Source organism: Mesocricetus auratus, unplaced genomic scaffold, assembly GCF_017639785.1.
Source record: "Mesocricetus auratus isolate SY011 unplaced genomic scaffold, BCM_Maur_2.0 Super-Scaffold_100022, whole genome shotgun sequence".
Taxonomy (NCBI): Eukaryota; Metazoa; Chordata; class Mammalia; order Rodentia; family Cricetidae; genus Mesocricetus; species Mesocricetus auratus.
The window spans coordinates 11,838,781-11,853,249 of record NW_024429203.1 but is presented as its reverse complement, the minus strand read 5'-3'; the positions used below and the strand labels follow the sequence as shown (position 1 = coordinate 11,853,249).

The window sequence follows — 14,469 nt, the reverse complement described above, 5'->3', positions numbered from 1 at the left end:
AGTAGGGGCTTTTAGCAAAACACTTCTCATCCCCTCCTCCCAGTAAGGCCTGCATGCAAGTTCTTGTTTATTGTCTAAATGCTAATTCCTGTTTTTGGCCCACCCCTTTGCGGGAGGGCCCTGGGAACCTAGGCTTCTGACCTTGGTGTTTTTCCACCATACCTGACTTTGGTATATAAGGCTCTACTCTTGTAAAAATAAATGCCATTCTCCTTTTAAGAATGAGCCACTGTCTTTGTCTTTATTTTCATCCTTAGTCCTTAGCCTCGGATTGTTGTGAAGTATGGTAGCACTGTAGCTGCAAACACACCAGCAGCTCGCTACAGAAAAGAAATTATATTTATGAAAAAGAGCAAGCAGGTAAGACTAAACAGTAAAAACAAAAACTACCAGGTGCCTTGTAAGATGGCAATGGAAGAAAGCAAGGAATATCCCTACCCTCTGTGATGCCTATGAACCACAAAAATGATCAGCATGACAAAATATTCCTAAGTCAATCTTGGCGAAAACCAACATGTTCTCTTAATTGAATTGAAAACCTGCTCAACAGGAGGAAAATCATGCCTGGTACTGGAAACCAAGCCAACCTCCAGGTGCTAGTGAGGTCATGGATTCTGAAGGAGGACCTGAAACTTTCCCTTTACTAAAACAGTACAATTCCTAAATGCATTCTAAATACTTAGTCTTATGCCCCCAGATAAGTGACTGGAACCCAAAGTGACTGCAGGTTTAGACCAATGACTTTATCTCTGTGCCTTCAACTTTGGAGGCCCAAGTAAGGAGTTATTGGTTTTTAGCAAAAGCATCTTCTAAATGTGTTTCATCTTCCCTAGCAGGTATTTTATATTTTCAGTTTTTGGCTCTCCATGATCTCTAGTTCTGTCTTTCACTATCCAAATTCCTTCCTGTCTCCAACAAAGGTATATATTCTATTCATCTTTGAGTACTTTGGGAAATCACTTCTCAGGCATCTGAAGCCTACACATTTATACTTTTCCTTCTTAAATGCTTACTGTTAAACTGTTTGCTTTCCCGGAGGCCTTTTTATCAGAGGCACTCTCTAAGTGGTGACACAAGGTATCCAACAAAGCTATCTGGAAATGAACTATGAGTTTTAAGAAAGCCTACACCCAGTCTGGACAATGCATGTGGTTTATGCAATACCTAAACCAAACTACGAAACAATGAGCTATAATTACCCACAGAAATTTGATGAAATTCAGTAATGTTCCCTCCCTTCAAATTAACAGTGTATCAGTCCTTTGTTACAAATAGCACAACTTTCAAAGCTCGTATTTCTAAACTCATTCCAGATCTATCTTTGAAATGATGTTTCCTGTATTAGCTTTACTTTTTTATCACCATGGAAACAAACCATCACTAGTGTTATTAGAATTTTTAAAAATATAACTCAACTCAGCGAGCCTGGAATATTCAGAAAAGTCCTTTCTCACAGGGAGTGTGAAAGGCAATAGCATGAAGCCGAGTAAAACACAATGCTCCACCCACAGCATAGTCATTTGTCAAAACTTAATCAACAGATGGCAAAGAACACAGAGAGTTCTTCTTTCATTCGTCCTCTACAGTCAGATAATGGTGGCAAATTCACTGTATTGATTCTATAGACTGTAGACATGCTTCCTTTCATGTCAGAAGCCCACAGGAGACACAGAGATATGAGAACAAGTTCTGCTGTGCAGTATCTAATGATCCACCCACATAACATTTCATGCCCTAATACCCAACTCTAAAAATACTAATTCAACTACCTAGTTTAGAGCAGTGGTAGAAAAACACCTATGAGACCACGTTTCATTAACAAGCAGGTAAGCACTAATGTTGGCCTAAGGGTCAAACATCAGTAATCCAATTAGCCTTCAAATTTATTACAGAAAGACTAGAGACAGACATGCATTGTAGTGTACCTTCTAGTTCTAGGGCAAAGTCTTTCTCTCTCCATCATGGCAAAGGGGAATTCTGGGTATCCTAAACTAAACTCCAGGTTTCATAATTGTGAGTATAATTTCTCTTTGGCTACAAAACCCCAAACACAAGGTATGTTTGCTTCTCATCCATCACTGCACCAACACAGCAGCATGAGGCGTTCTATGACAGGAACAGCCTGGTCTCTCTGTTAGTGTTGTGAGTACGGACAGGGCTTGGGTCTGTAACTATGGCAAACCAACATGGTAGCTTAAAGAGCAGTGTTTCTCAAGCTTTCTAATGCAGACACTCATTAATTATAGTTCCTCATGTTGTGGTGACCCCCAGCCATAAAACTGCTTTTGTTACTACTTTATAACTGTATTCTTGTTACTGTTATGAATCATAATGTGAATATCTGGGTTTCCTGGTCTTAAGTGACCCCTGTGAAAGGGATGGGTCACGACCCACAGGTTGAGAACCATTGTTATACACTAATATCTTGTACCTTCCACAGAATCAACATACTAGTTTTTAAGCATATTTAACTAATTTGCTAAGCAAGTTTCATGTACAGTTATCTAAAATACATATTTCCGAAGGACTGTTAAATCAATAGGATAAACTTGCATACAGTTAAAAACTCGGGTCTTGGATGACAGCAGTACTCAACTCTCATTTCAATTATATATTTCAATTATCCTCTCAAATAACAATGACTTTCTCTCAGATGGAATATTACTATAGAATATGAGTAAGATTGGAACTACATTTTCCATTTCTTTTGGTTTGAGGAAAACTAAAGATGGGAAGACTCCCTGGAGAAAACATATTGTAAAGTCACTCCTATCACCTCAATCCAAATATTGTCACCCTCAGTCATCAAAACAAATGTGGCATTCCTCAATGTTCAGATGACTATTTGACTGCACCAAACTTCTGCCTTAGCCCTTCTGCCTCTAACAGAAGATTGTGAACTAAGGCCAGCCTGGGCTATACATATCTAGGCCAACATGGACTACACAGATCTAGGCCAGCCTGAGCTACACAGATGTAGGCCAGCCTGGGCTACACAGTAAGACTCTCTCACATAACACATTATGAAACAGAATTGCTGCCATGGAGATAGCCAAGCAGATAAAGATGCTAGCTAGCACCAAATCTGATGACCTGGATTCAATCTTCAGGACCCACATGGTCAAAGAGAGGAACCAACTCCCACAAGTTGTCTCTGCTGTCCCCACATGTACCAAGGCATATGCACAGGAATACACAAGTACAAATCTCACACACACACACACACACACACACAAATAAATGAAGAATTTTTCCTTAAAATGTTTCAAAGAGTACTAGGTAATCTAGTTTATTTAACTCTTACTTAATTCTAACAGTACACTGTGGCATAACTGGAATAGATATTTGTGTTTTCCTTTAACAAATGAGAAAAGTGAGGACCGGAGATATTAAAGACCTTACTTCAGCTAGTGGGAGAAAACAACATAGTTCATGTACTTTTTAACTTTCAACTAGGGCACTGTAAAACTATGGTTCATTCATTTTTATTGACGTGTTAGTTCTGCCTGCTTCTTCCTTTCTAGCTATAAAGAAACATTCAGAAAGGCTGTAACACACACTGAGTTCTTAAGCAATACTTATCTCAAATTCCTTTACTGAAATGTTTGTGAAGTATTAATAAGACCATGTGTAGACAGTTAAAAATAATTCAAATTACCTTATTTAGAATGAAGTTCAAGGCTGGGGATACAGCTCGGTGTTAGAGGATCCCTGCATTTAATCCCCTACACTTGGGATGGAGTGGATTCTAGGACCAGGTGTATTAGTTTAAAATCTAAGCGTTTTGGAGGTAAAGTCAAAAGAAAAGGCCAGCACAGGCTACATGGTAAGTTCTAGACCAGCCTGGGCTCCAGAGTAAAACCTTCTCTCAATATAATAAAAGTCCAGGCTTCCGAAAATGTTTGTAAGTCACACTTCACTGCCTCTTTCCCATTTCCAAGTATAAAAGCAAAACTGTAAGTAAGGAAAGCCACAGCTGCACTCCCAAACTACATGCACAACTCTCCTCCTAAACAAACAAAAACAAAACAAAACAAACTACAGAACTCAGACGTTAAACTTATACTTTTTCCATACCTTCTATTTGACTAAACTTGATCTGCCACCTTATATTGAGATTACTTAACAGTATGTAAGAATGCTGGGTAAGACTATAATCAAACATGTCCACTTGCCAGTCTACCACTAGATGGCAGTATGACACAGAGCTTCAGACTGATAAAAGTATAACCCACCCACCATTTCTCTGAATGTTGCAGGAGAACACTAAAAATATATACATTTATGTGTGTGTGTGTGAAATCTGGATAAATCATTACTTTTTTTCATGAGGCACTACAATTTGGAAAATGCAATAAAAGTTGCTGGGAGCAGCATGGCACACACCTGTAGCCCAGGAGTTCTGGGCTGTGGTACACTATGCTCAGCAAGTTGACACTAATTTCAGTACCAGTATGGTGACTTCCAAGAAGCTGCCTAACAAAGACAATAATCTTTTGTTTTCATATTTACATTTCCTTAAACAAAATATAATGTATTATCAACAACCACAGCTTGTGGCCAAAGTAGTATTCAAAGAAAAATTCACAAGAAAATAAAACCCAGAATGTACTTATTAAAACTCAGTGTATGGGGACGTTGCCTAGCAGGCGAAACACAAGTTGAGCACAAGTAAGACCCTGGGTTAAATACCCAACAGTGGTTAGCTGCAAGTAAAATGAACTATTAACAATTCCTATGGCAACTCATTTCTCTCAAGAAAAGATAATCTGACGTTAGTTGCATAATACAAATGGAAAATATAGAGGAAAGAGTGGTTTAAGACAAACAATTTTCGATAGATAAGTACTAGTAAGTATGTTTTCCTTAACTCTTGTCAAAAAAAAACCCAGAAAATGAAAAATAACCTTTCAAATCAAGAAGAAAAATTTAAATAGAAAAATGTATTTAAAAACCAGTAATTTGAGCTGGGTGTCGGTGGCACACGCCTTTAATCCCAGCACTCAGGAGGCAGAGGTAGGTGGATCTCTGTGAGTTCGAGGCCATCCTGGTCTACAGAGTGAGTTTCAGGACAGCCTCCAAAACAATACAGAGAAACCCTGTCTCAAAAAACAAAAAACAAAAAAAAAAAAAAAAAAAAAGTAATTTGAAACTTGTCAGAAGACAGGTTGATCAAGAAAACTAAAGCCTGGCTTTCTGGTCAAACTTAATTTTTAGAATATTTTACACAGTTTACCACCTACAAATTTGAAAGGCAAGACAGGCACTTTTCTTAATCTAAAACATAAAAACTAACCTTTTAAAAAGGCAAGACCGCTGGGTATTGGTGGTGCACACCTTTAATCCCAGCACTAGGGAGGCAGAGGCAGGCAGATCTCTGTGAGTTCGAGGCCAACTTGGTCTACAGAATGAGTTCCAGGACAGCCTCCAAAACAATACAGAGAAACCCTGTGTCCAAAAACCAAATAAATAAATAAATAAATAACAAGAACAAATTAGACCAATCTTAAATGTTAAATTCAAATGATAATTAAAAATTAAACCCTTACTGAGAATCAGGCACAAAGGTTTTAACAGGAAAACCTCAAGAAACCTTCAAACAACAAGTAGCTTTAACTAATGCAAACTATTCCTGAGTATTTAATAAAAAGGACAAGATAAACAAAACAAAACAACCACACTTAGGCAGAGAGACCAATTTATGAAATATTAGTAAAGTGATAAAAGAAAAAATTTTAGACACATGTAACATAACAGAATATGCTCCAGGAATATAAAGATATCTGAATGTGGTGATACCTTGCTTATACAAATAAAGCCTGTCTGACAGCCAGAAAATAGAGCCTTCCACTACCTAATTGTAGAGGTCTAGAGGTCTCTACAGGAAGTGAGCTAGCTGGGCAAAAACAGGATATAAGCAGGGAGAAACAGGAACTCACTCTCTTGTCTGTGGAGACTCTAAAGAGGTAAGGTGTGATGATGGCTTGTTCCTTCTAATTTCTCAGCGTTTTCTTCTATATCTGACTCTGGGTTTTTATTACTTAGACTAATTAAGAAATCTATTTACATCTGAGCAACCTATTTCTAGAACAAGGAAACTGTTTCTGATAATTTTTTGTTTTGTTTTGTTTTACGAGACAGGGTTTCTCTGTATTGTTTTGGAGGCTGTCGGTCCAGCCTGGACTCGAACTCGCAGAGATCCGCCTGCTTCTGCCTACCGAGTGCTGGGATTAAAGGCGTGTGCCACCACCGTCTGGCTTCTGATAATTTTTAAAAACATGTATTCACACGGAATGGAAACAGACTAAAGTAACGCAACATGGCACAACCTTCCCTGTCCTGTGCTGTTGTTATATCCCTCTCCCTTTCACCTTGTCACCATCTAGGCTGTTTAAATCAGAGCCTACAGTTCACAGTTTCTAAGCCAAAAGAAAGCGTTTGTCACTGCCCAGTGTTTCTAGTCCATCAGGGAATCCCCATATGAAGATAAAGAAAGCAAAACCAAGAATAAGTGACCATCTGACCTGGGGACAGGAAAGCATAGTGCAATGAGAAACAACACACAGCTCACCCACTCCATCACACCAGCATCAATCACTTCTCTGTATGGCAGCACAATCTGCTCAACAGAGGTCTTCCAGGATGCTTAGATAATCTACCTAAGTTCACCGCCAGACCAGAGATGGCACAGGCACTCACCCCATTTTAAACATTCAATGAGATTCATACTAATTAAGAAAAGGGATCAACAACAGAAGGAATTTTAACTTGTGTTTGCACCTTTTATCACATGTCTTACATGTGTACAAGTCAACTCTTCCCTATAGTGACAAAATATCTGAGAAATATAACTTAGAAGACAAGACTGGTTCATGGTTTCTTAGTTTTTTAGTCTATGGTGGCTCTGTCCTTTTGCTTTGGCTCTATGAGGAAACAATGGTGACCTGCCCACGTGATACACTGATGCAAAAGTGACACAAAAGTTGTGGGAGTGACCAGCCACACCTGACAGACTGAAAGGCCCACCCCATGAATTGCAAACCATGTCTGAGACTGCTCAGGTGGCCAACAACCTGAGACTAGATAAGCATGGGCCTAGAGGAAAATCAAGTAGTATTGTTCTGCTCAAGGAACACAGAAACAGAATGACTCATAACGACCAATAGATCAATATCTGGCTAAACCATCAGAGAAGCTTCCTCCTGCAGCATATGGAAACTAACAGAAATCCACAACTGTACAATGTGCAGAGTGAGAAAGCTTGGAATACTCAGCCCTAAATGGGACGTTTTCATCACACCCTTCCTCTCAGAGCTCAGGGAATATCGAGGAGGAGGAGGCAGAAAGAGTGTAAGAGCCAGTGAGGATGGAAGACGACAGGAAACAGTGCCTTCAGGACACAACATGCCTGATGTATGTCTGAACTCAGAGAGAACATGGCAGTGACTGCACAGGGCCACGCCAGTGCTGAGAGAAGTAGAAGCAAGCCTTCATCCTTAGCCCAGAAGCAATCCCCAAGTGCCCACTATTTGCAAAGTCAGAATTAGTTTTCTCCAACAGAGAAATGAGTACACAAACCACACTTAGGGGAAGGTCTCATAACAACAGAAAAGGCCAATAAACATTGACATCTTTCCTCTACCATACTAGGGAATGACAGTCAATTATAATTGCAAGATTTTAAGAGCTGAGAAGAAATGTCTGTAAGTCCAAGAGAATTTTGTTGTACAATATTAAAGATGTGTTACATTTGTTTATGCTGTGAAACATTTTTTTTAAAATGATGCAAAGATGTGTTGCATTCTTTTACGTTGCATTAGATTAACTCTGTGAAAATGTGTTACTTTGCCTGTCTAAAACACCTGATTGGTCTAATAAAGAGATGAATGGTTAATAGCTAGGCAAGAGAAGGGATAGGTGGGGCTAGCAGGCAGAGAGAATAAATAGAAAGAGAAAAATAGAGAAAGAAGATCTAGGAGTGAGAGAAGAAGGATTCCAGGGGCCAGTCACCCAGTAGCACAGCAAACCACAGATTAAGAAGTAAGTAATGGAATATAGGCAAAGGATAGATGGGATAATTTAAGAAAAGCTGACTAGAAATAACCCAAACAAAGGCCAGGCACAATAAGTAAGAAAAGGTCTCCCTGTGAGATTTATTTGGGATCTGTGGGTAGCAGGCCCCCCAAATAAAGAGTAAAAAATAACCACCAACAAAATTTCTGTGATCCAAGTTTAAACCAAGAAGGTAAATTACTTAAGGGGTGTCCCAGAGTCAGGGTGTCTTAGAAGGTAACACCACAGGCCACTGACAGTGTGAATAACCAACTGGCATATAACAGAGCTGCCCAACAAGGCTGGCGGCTTCTGCCAGGCACATTTTAACACGGTTTCTTGTTTTCTCCTCAGAAAGTATTTTCAATCTCATACTGAAATTGAGTTACATATAGGAGATTCGTTTTCCCAAAATATCTTTAGGATCAAGTGTACTAGGGTTTATCTATTGTAAAAAGCAATACACTTATAAAGTGATAAAGAGTATTAACTAAGACAAACTTTATTTTACTGTGTGAAACAGAATATAGAATTGTTTGAATGTCAGTATTACTATGTTTAGTTTTCCTGTAAATGGTATTCAGCCAGACTATAAAACATAAAAACATATACAAACTAAAGTACAAATAGCAAGTCAAAAATCACCAACAGTCAAGCCAGACGACTACTACAGTTCTTTGAGTACAACTACCAATCAGCTCATGGAAACTAATGTTTCCCTTCTACACATGACTTAGACTCAATCCCATCAGAAACGGAACCTGAGGGATAGCTGGAGGACCCAGCTCCAAAGACAGAAAACGAGGCCTGACAAAATTGACAAGAAGCAGATTTCTCAAGTGGAAGTCATTCACATGGAGCATGGCCAACAGATAATAAAAGATTCTGGAATAAACACACAAGGTGGATAGAGCTGGTTTCCTATAAACTGCACCCATTCCCACATTCCTGACCTACCTGACACATCAGCATAATCCAGAAAACCCCTCACTCATGAGCTTTAGATGTGGAGGGAAACGGTGTGTGGGTGTCGCATGCTCATCCTGTCTCTTCTATTGAGAGGTAGCAGAAGTGTAGGTGCACAAGTGGAACAGACAAGTGTAACTAGTACCACTCTTCTCAAATTAAGACAGGCTCTGAGCCGGGCGTTGGTGGCACACGCCATTTATCTCGGTACTCCGGAGGCAGAGGCAAGCGGATCTCTGTGAGTTCGAGGCAAGCCTGGTCTACAGAGCAAGTTCCAGCACAACCTTCAAAAAAATCACACAAAGAAACCCTGTCTCGAAAAAATAAAATAAAATAAAAATAAAAAAGTGTGTGCCACCACACCCAGCTCTGTTCAACAGCAGGAAGTCTACCTGAAATTTTCTTGTTACAATCTTCCATGACATCTGAATTCTTCTAATAAGCTCTAACACTACTTTAGAAAAGCCAAACCCCGCTGAGTACAATCCCTAATCCACATCTCTTCCATACACACATTACATAGCCTTCAATCATAAAACAAAACACAGAAGTTTAGTACTATAGTATCTTACAATCTCACATACATCAGCAATAAAGGAAACGAAACACAAAGATGTGTAGGAGGAAAACAACTCCGCCATTAGCCATGTGACTTATTAGAGGCGCATACAGATGAGGTAATAAAAGGGCGGTTTACCACACTGCTAACCACACACACTTTAGGCATGACTAAAGACATATACGGACGTAGGCGGTAAACTACGTCACTAGCCAGGCCCACTTTTGGTATGGCTAGGGGAGTTACAAAGGAAGGTATAAAAGACTGAACAACGGAAGTCTCGCTCTCTTTTTCCAGCTTTCCGGCTTCCAGTTCGGCGGCGGAAAACTACTCGGCTCATCTGGGTTACTTGTTTGTCTCTTGTGAGTAATTTCTACAATAAATACTTTTTTTTACTTTCTGTAAGTGTGCCATTTATCGTTGCAGCATCAAAGATGTGTACCTTCTTGCTCAAAATCAGGAACTTCCTAACTTGCTAACAGAAAGGCTAGTGCTATAAAGCCTGTAATTCCATTCTATCATGCTTACCAGTAACAGCTTTATTTTTTTTTTAAATCAGAGTCCTTAAAGACTCCTGGACTGTTACATAATGCCAACAATTTAAACACTATTCTTAATTTGGCTATAGATCTCTAGACTATTATTCTCTTCCTGCTTGTAGGATGTCTTCATAACGTTTATCACTTGCAAATGAGGGCTCTCATCCTTGTAAAGACAAAAACAAAATAAACACACACCTACAAAGTAAGTTTACCAAGAAATAATTTGCCTTCAATTGTAAAGCTATGCAAACAATTAAGTCATTCAAATACATAATAGTCACAAAATGAAAAATATATTTAGTACTATATTCTTGAATAGCTCTTCTGTATATGTGTGTTGCAATGAGAATGGTCCCCATAAGCTCGTATATTTGAACGCTTGTTCTGCAATTGACAGAACTGTTTGGGAAGGATCAGGGGGTATTACTTTGTTGGAGGCAGTGTGTCACTAAAGGTAGGTTTTGAAGTTTCAAAAGCCCACACCATTGCAAGTTCGTTTGTGTTCATTCTCTCTGTGTCTCTGTCTCTGTCTCTCTCTCTCTCCCCCCTCCTTCCCCTCTCCCCACCTCAGCTCTAGTGTCATACCTGCCTGCCAACATGCTTCCTACCATGACAATTACCCTTTGGAACCACAACATCCAAATTAAATGATCTCTTTCATAAGTTGTCTTGGTCATGGTCTCTTCACAGCAACAGAAAAGTAACTAATGCATTATTATAGCTGAAATCTCAAAGATACAATTATTAAGCAAACAAAACACACTTTTCTTGGTGTCTTACGGTTAACAGTCACACAATCAAGTGTTAGAAATTTCTGTTGCATTTTAAACTGCTAATTATCTGAAATAGAATATCCTAAGCTTTCATAAATGCTACAGATCAAACCCATCTAAACAGGCTTTAAGATACAATTAGGAAAAGTAGCACACTGTGACAAACATCAATCATGTCTGGAAGAATTCCTTCTGGACAAGGCAGAGCTAGATTGGCAGGTGGAAAACTTCTCTATGTAGTATCTAGAAATCAAGATCTTCTTTCTATTTGACTATCATGAAAAACAAATAAAGAACAGTTTTTGTTACCTTGGAAAAACATATTTTTTAAAAATAATCACAACATGCCCCCTTTAAAGTTTTCATTTTTCATATTAAGCTGCCAGTGACTTATCACAAGAATGAAGTATTTCATTTGATGCCAAGTAAGAATGCTGAGGCCAATAATAATCAAGACACTTAAGAAAGATTGAGTGGGAGCACTGCAACCTTCCGATTTCAAAACTCACAGTGACTGATTCAAACAAAGTAGTGTTAGCAAGGCTACATAATTCTAGAAGACAAACCTACTTTACAAACTCATGGACATATGAACATGACACATAACGGGGGGGGGAGTTCCCCAATTGATACATTAGTATGATGATTAAAAATATGTATCAACTACATATCAAGTACTAATAAAAATATCACAAATATTAAAATATCAAGTATTACTTATCTCAATCTAGAATGTCAAAAATATTTCAAATATACCTGTATACTGCCAAATTCCACGTTCTCATAATGAAAATGTGCACATTCAGCCATCTTTGGAAAGTGTCCCTTTGTGAAGGGTAACCTAAAATACATAAAAGTAAATATGAAACAAGATACTTGACTACTCAAAATTAGTATAAATACCATGGATTTTAGAGCTCATGCAAGCAAAAATACTTAATAACCACATGCACGTGGACTAAAAACATTCACCAAACCTTTTCTGAAACACATGGAACCAGACGGATACTGCACTGAGTGTGTAGATAGGAACCAAAAATGAGACATTGTCTCTTAATCTTGCCCCAAGTCAACGCTCACAGAAAAGCCATACGTTTGGCAAACTAACCGTGAACTGCCAGCTTCTACAGAGAAGCAGAATTCACAACACAAAGCACACCAGATTTTACCTGTGAATGTTGTCACAGCCCATCAGTCCGGGAGTGGTGGACCTGGGTACAGAACGAACATTTTTATCCTTATCTTGCCTAGACTTACACTTGAAGATAACTTCCCTGTTTAGCTCCCTTTTGCTAAGGGAAAAGCTGGATTTCCTGCTAAAACTATGTGGGAAAGACTCAGGTATTCCACATAACTTTCAACTCTAGGTATTTCAGGCTTCTAAAAGGTAAGCCTATGATTCCACAATTCAACCAACAAAGCTGATTGTCCTTAATAAATGAGAGCTTGCATTAGAGGTACAGAGGCAAGTCTAGATTTTCCTGTTAGACAAATGAAACTTAATAGGCAACAACGTATAAGGACGAAAAACAAAGTGTATTTGTAGGAAAGTGGGTTGCATAAAGACTTGTTCCGTTCATTGTTGAGTTACAATGTAAGGCTAACTGTGTAAACTGTTCTATGCACAGGCGGACAGAAGTGACATCCTGGCTGCACTTACTTCTTCATGTTCTTAACCTTCAGACTTGCTGTACTGCCACATGCCTTAAGAGCAAGATCTCCAGGGATCTCCGGAACATCTGCTCCTCTTGCCTTAAAAAAATAAAGACAAAGAAAAACTGGTTATTCTCTTAGTACTGAGACTTATTTTATGAAAATAGGCTGCAGATAAACTTTTACTGTTTCTTCTGAACCTGTATTATAGGAACATGTTTTGATTTAATAATTTTCCTTTAAATTGTAAACGTACTTGATTTTCAGCTATTCAGAATAAGCTAACAAAAATATTAAATTTAAATACTCGAGTTTACCTTATAAGGAAAAACTTACTGTAAAAATAAGAATTTTCATGTTGTCATAAAATTTTATAATCAGTTATTAGGATTCTCGGTACAAACTAAAATCTCTCCTAGGAGTCACTGGAATGAAATAATCCCGGTTATTCTACAATTATCAATGAAAGCAAAACATGATTATTATGAACAACGGAACAACAGGCATTTCTCACTTCAAAATTTGAAGGTGGTATGTGGTACTGGCTGCATACTCTTCAGGCCACCAGTTTATAGAGATGATTTTGAAATTTAGTGAAACATTCAGCTGTCTAAATAAAAACAACTAAGATCAAGAGGTCCATAGTAGACTGAAGGAAATAAAAATTTAACCCAAGTATCCATCATAAGCGAACTCATTCTTACACCCTAGATCAGAACAGGAAGGCTTAATGCAGAGACAGAACATGCCACCTGCCTCAGCTTCCTAGCTCAAGAATCACAACCTTAGCTAAATTAATTTCTTTCTTATTAAAAAAACTAGTCAATATAGTTTGGATAATGTTTAAAATGCTTTAACTACATGAGGAAATTGTGCAAACTTATAAGAATTGATTCTTGGTATATTACCACAAGCAGAACAAATTTTTTCCATTTTTTTTTCTCTTTAGCAATGTTAAGTATTGCTAAGACCTGCTATTTCATGGTCAATCTTCTTAGATGTTCCTTGACTCTTTTCAAGGTTTTCAAAACAAGAAAGAATGCACACTATATTCTGTATTTTTATTGTGTGTATGAGCGAGTGCGTGTGTGTGAGGATATACACTCTTCATCATCAGTTGTGATGTTATACTCTTTTTATCTCAGGCTTCAGCATTAGTGAGAAATGTACTGTCTGTGATCTTCCCCAGTGCTGTTACCTCTGGAATCCACCTTGTGATGTTTCTGGTTATTGTGAAGTATCTTTCTGTGCCACTTTCTTCTCTATTCTATTATAGATGGAATATGAAATCAATAAATACATTCAGTGAAGTAAAAATGCAGACCACCACAAAGCCAATGTCTCTAAGCTAACAAAACAAACAAACCGAAACATTAAACCTTCTAGAAGGACGATGCAACCATTTGGACAACTTGACACAAAAACTGGGTGAGGAATGGTTTCACTGGGCACCAAACTCTGTAGGTCAAGTGTGGCAGAACTCAACTTGCAGCTCACTTGCCTTTACAGTAACCTTCACTCGATTCTGGCCATGTTTGCTCAGAGTGGGGTAGACACTATGGCCACAGGACTAAAATTATGCACCAGATGGTCTTTTAAGAAAACTTTGCCGACTTGTCTATTTGGTGATTTCCACTTTTTCCTTTTTTAAATGTCTTTATTTTAGTATTGTAAGATATTTTAGCATGGGAACAACCGATGAATGTTGACAACTGGTAAGATAATACCATGAGATGATAAAATAACTTTCTAAATAAGGGAAAATTAATAATACTAGGATCAATATAGAAGCAACTTATAAAATGGTTGAGTAGGTCCAAATGGCAATTAGGAAGTAGATTTTTACCATATTCTTAGGAATATGATAGATGATCAGTGGTGGTTTGAATAAGAATGGCCCCCATAGGCTCATATATTTTTATGC

At 38.2% G+C, this 14,469-nt stretch overlaps 1 protein-coding gene across 1 annotated transcript in view; it reads right to left on the bottom strand.

Annotated features, from left to right (window-relative positions):
• Arhgap32 (Rho GTPase activating protein 32) overlaps positions 1-14,469 on the bottom strand; it is a 216,330-nt gene that overhangs the window by 106,132 nt on the left and 95,729 nt on the right. The window contains 3 exon segments of the mRNA XM_040730215.1: positions 11,649-11,733; positions 12,062-12,103; positions 12,553-12,644. Of these exon segments, the coding sequence (XP_040586149.1) occupies positions 11,649-11,733; positions 12,062-12,103; positions 12,553-12,644 (219 nt within the window).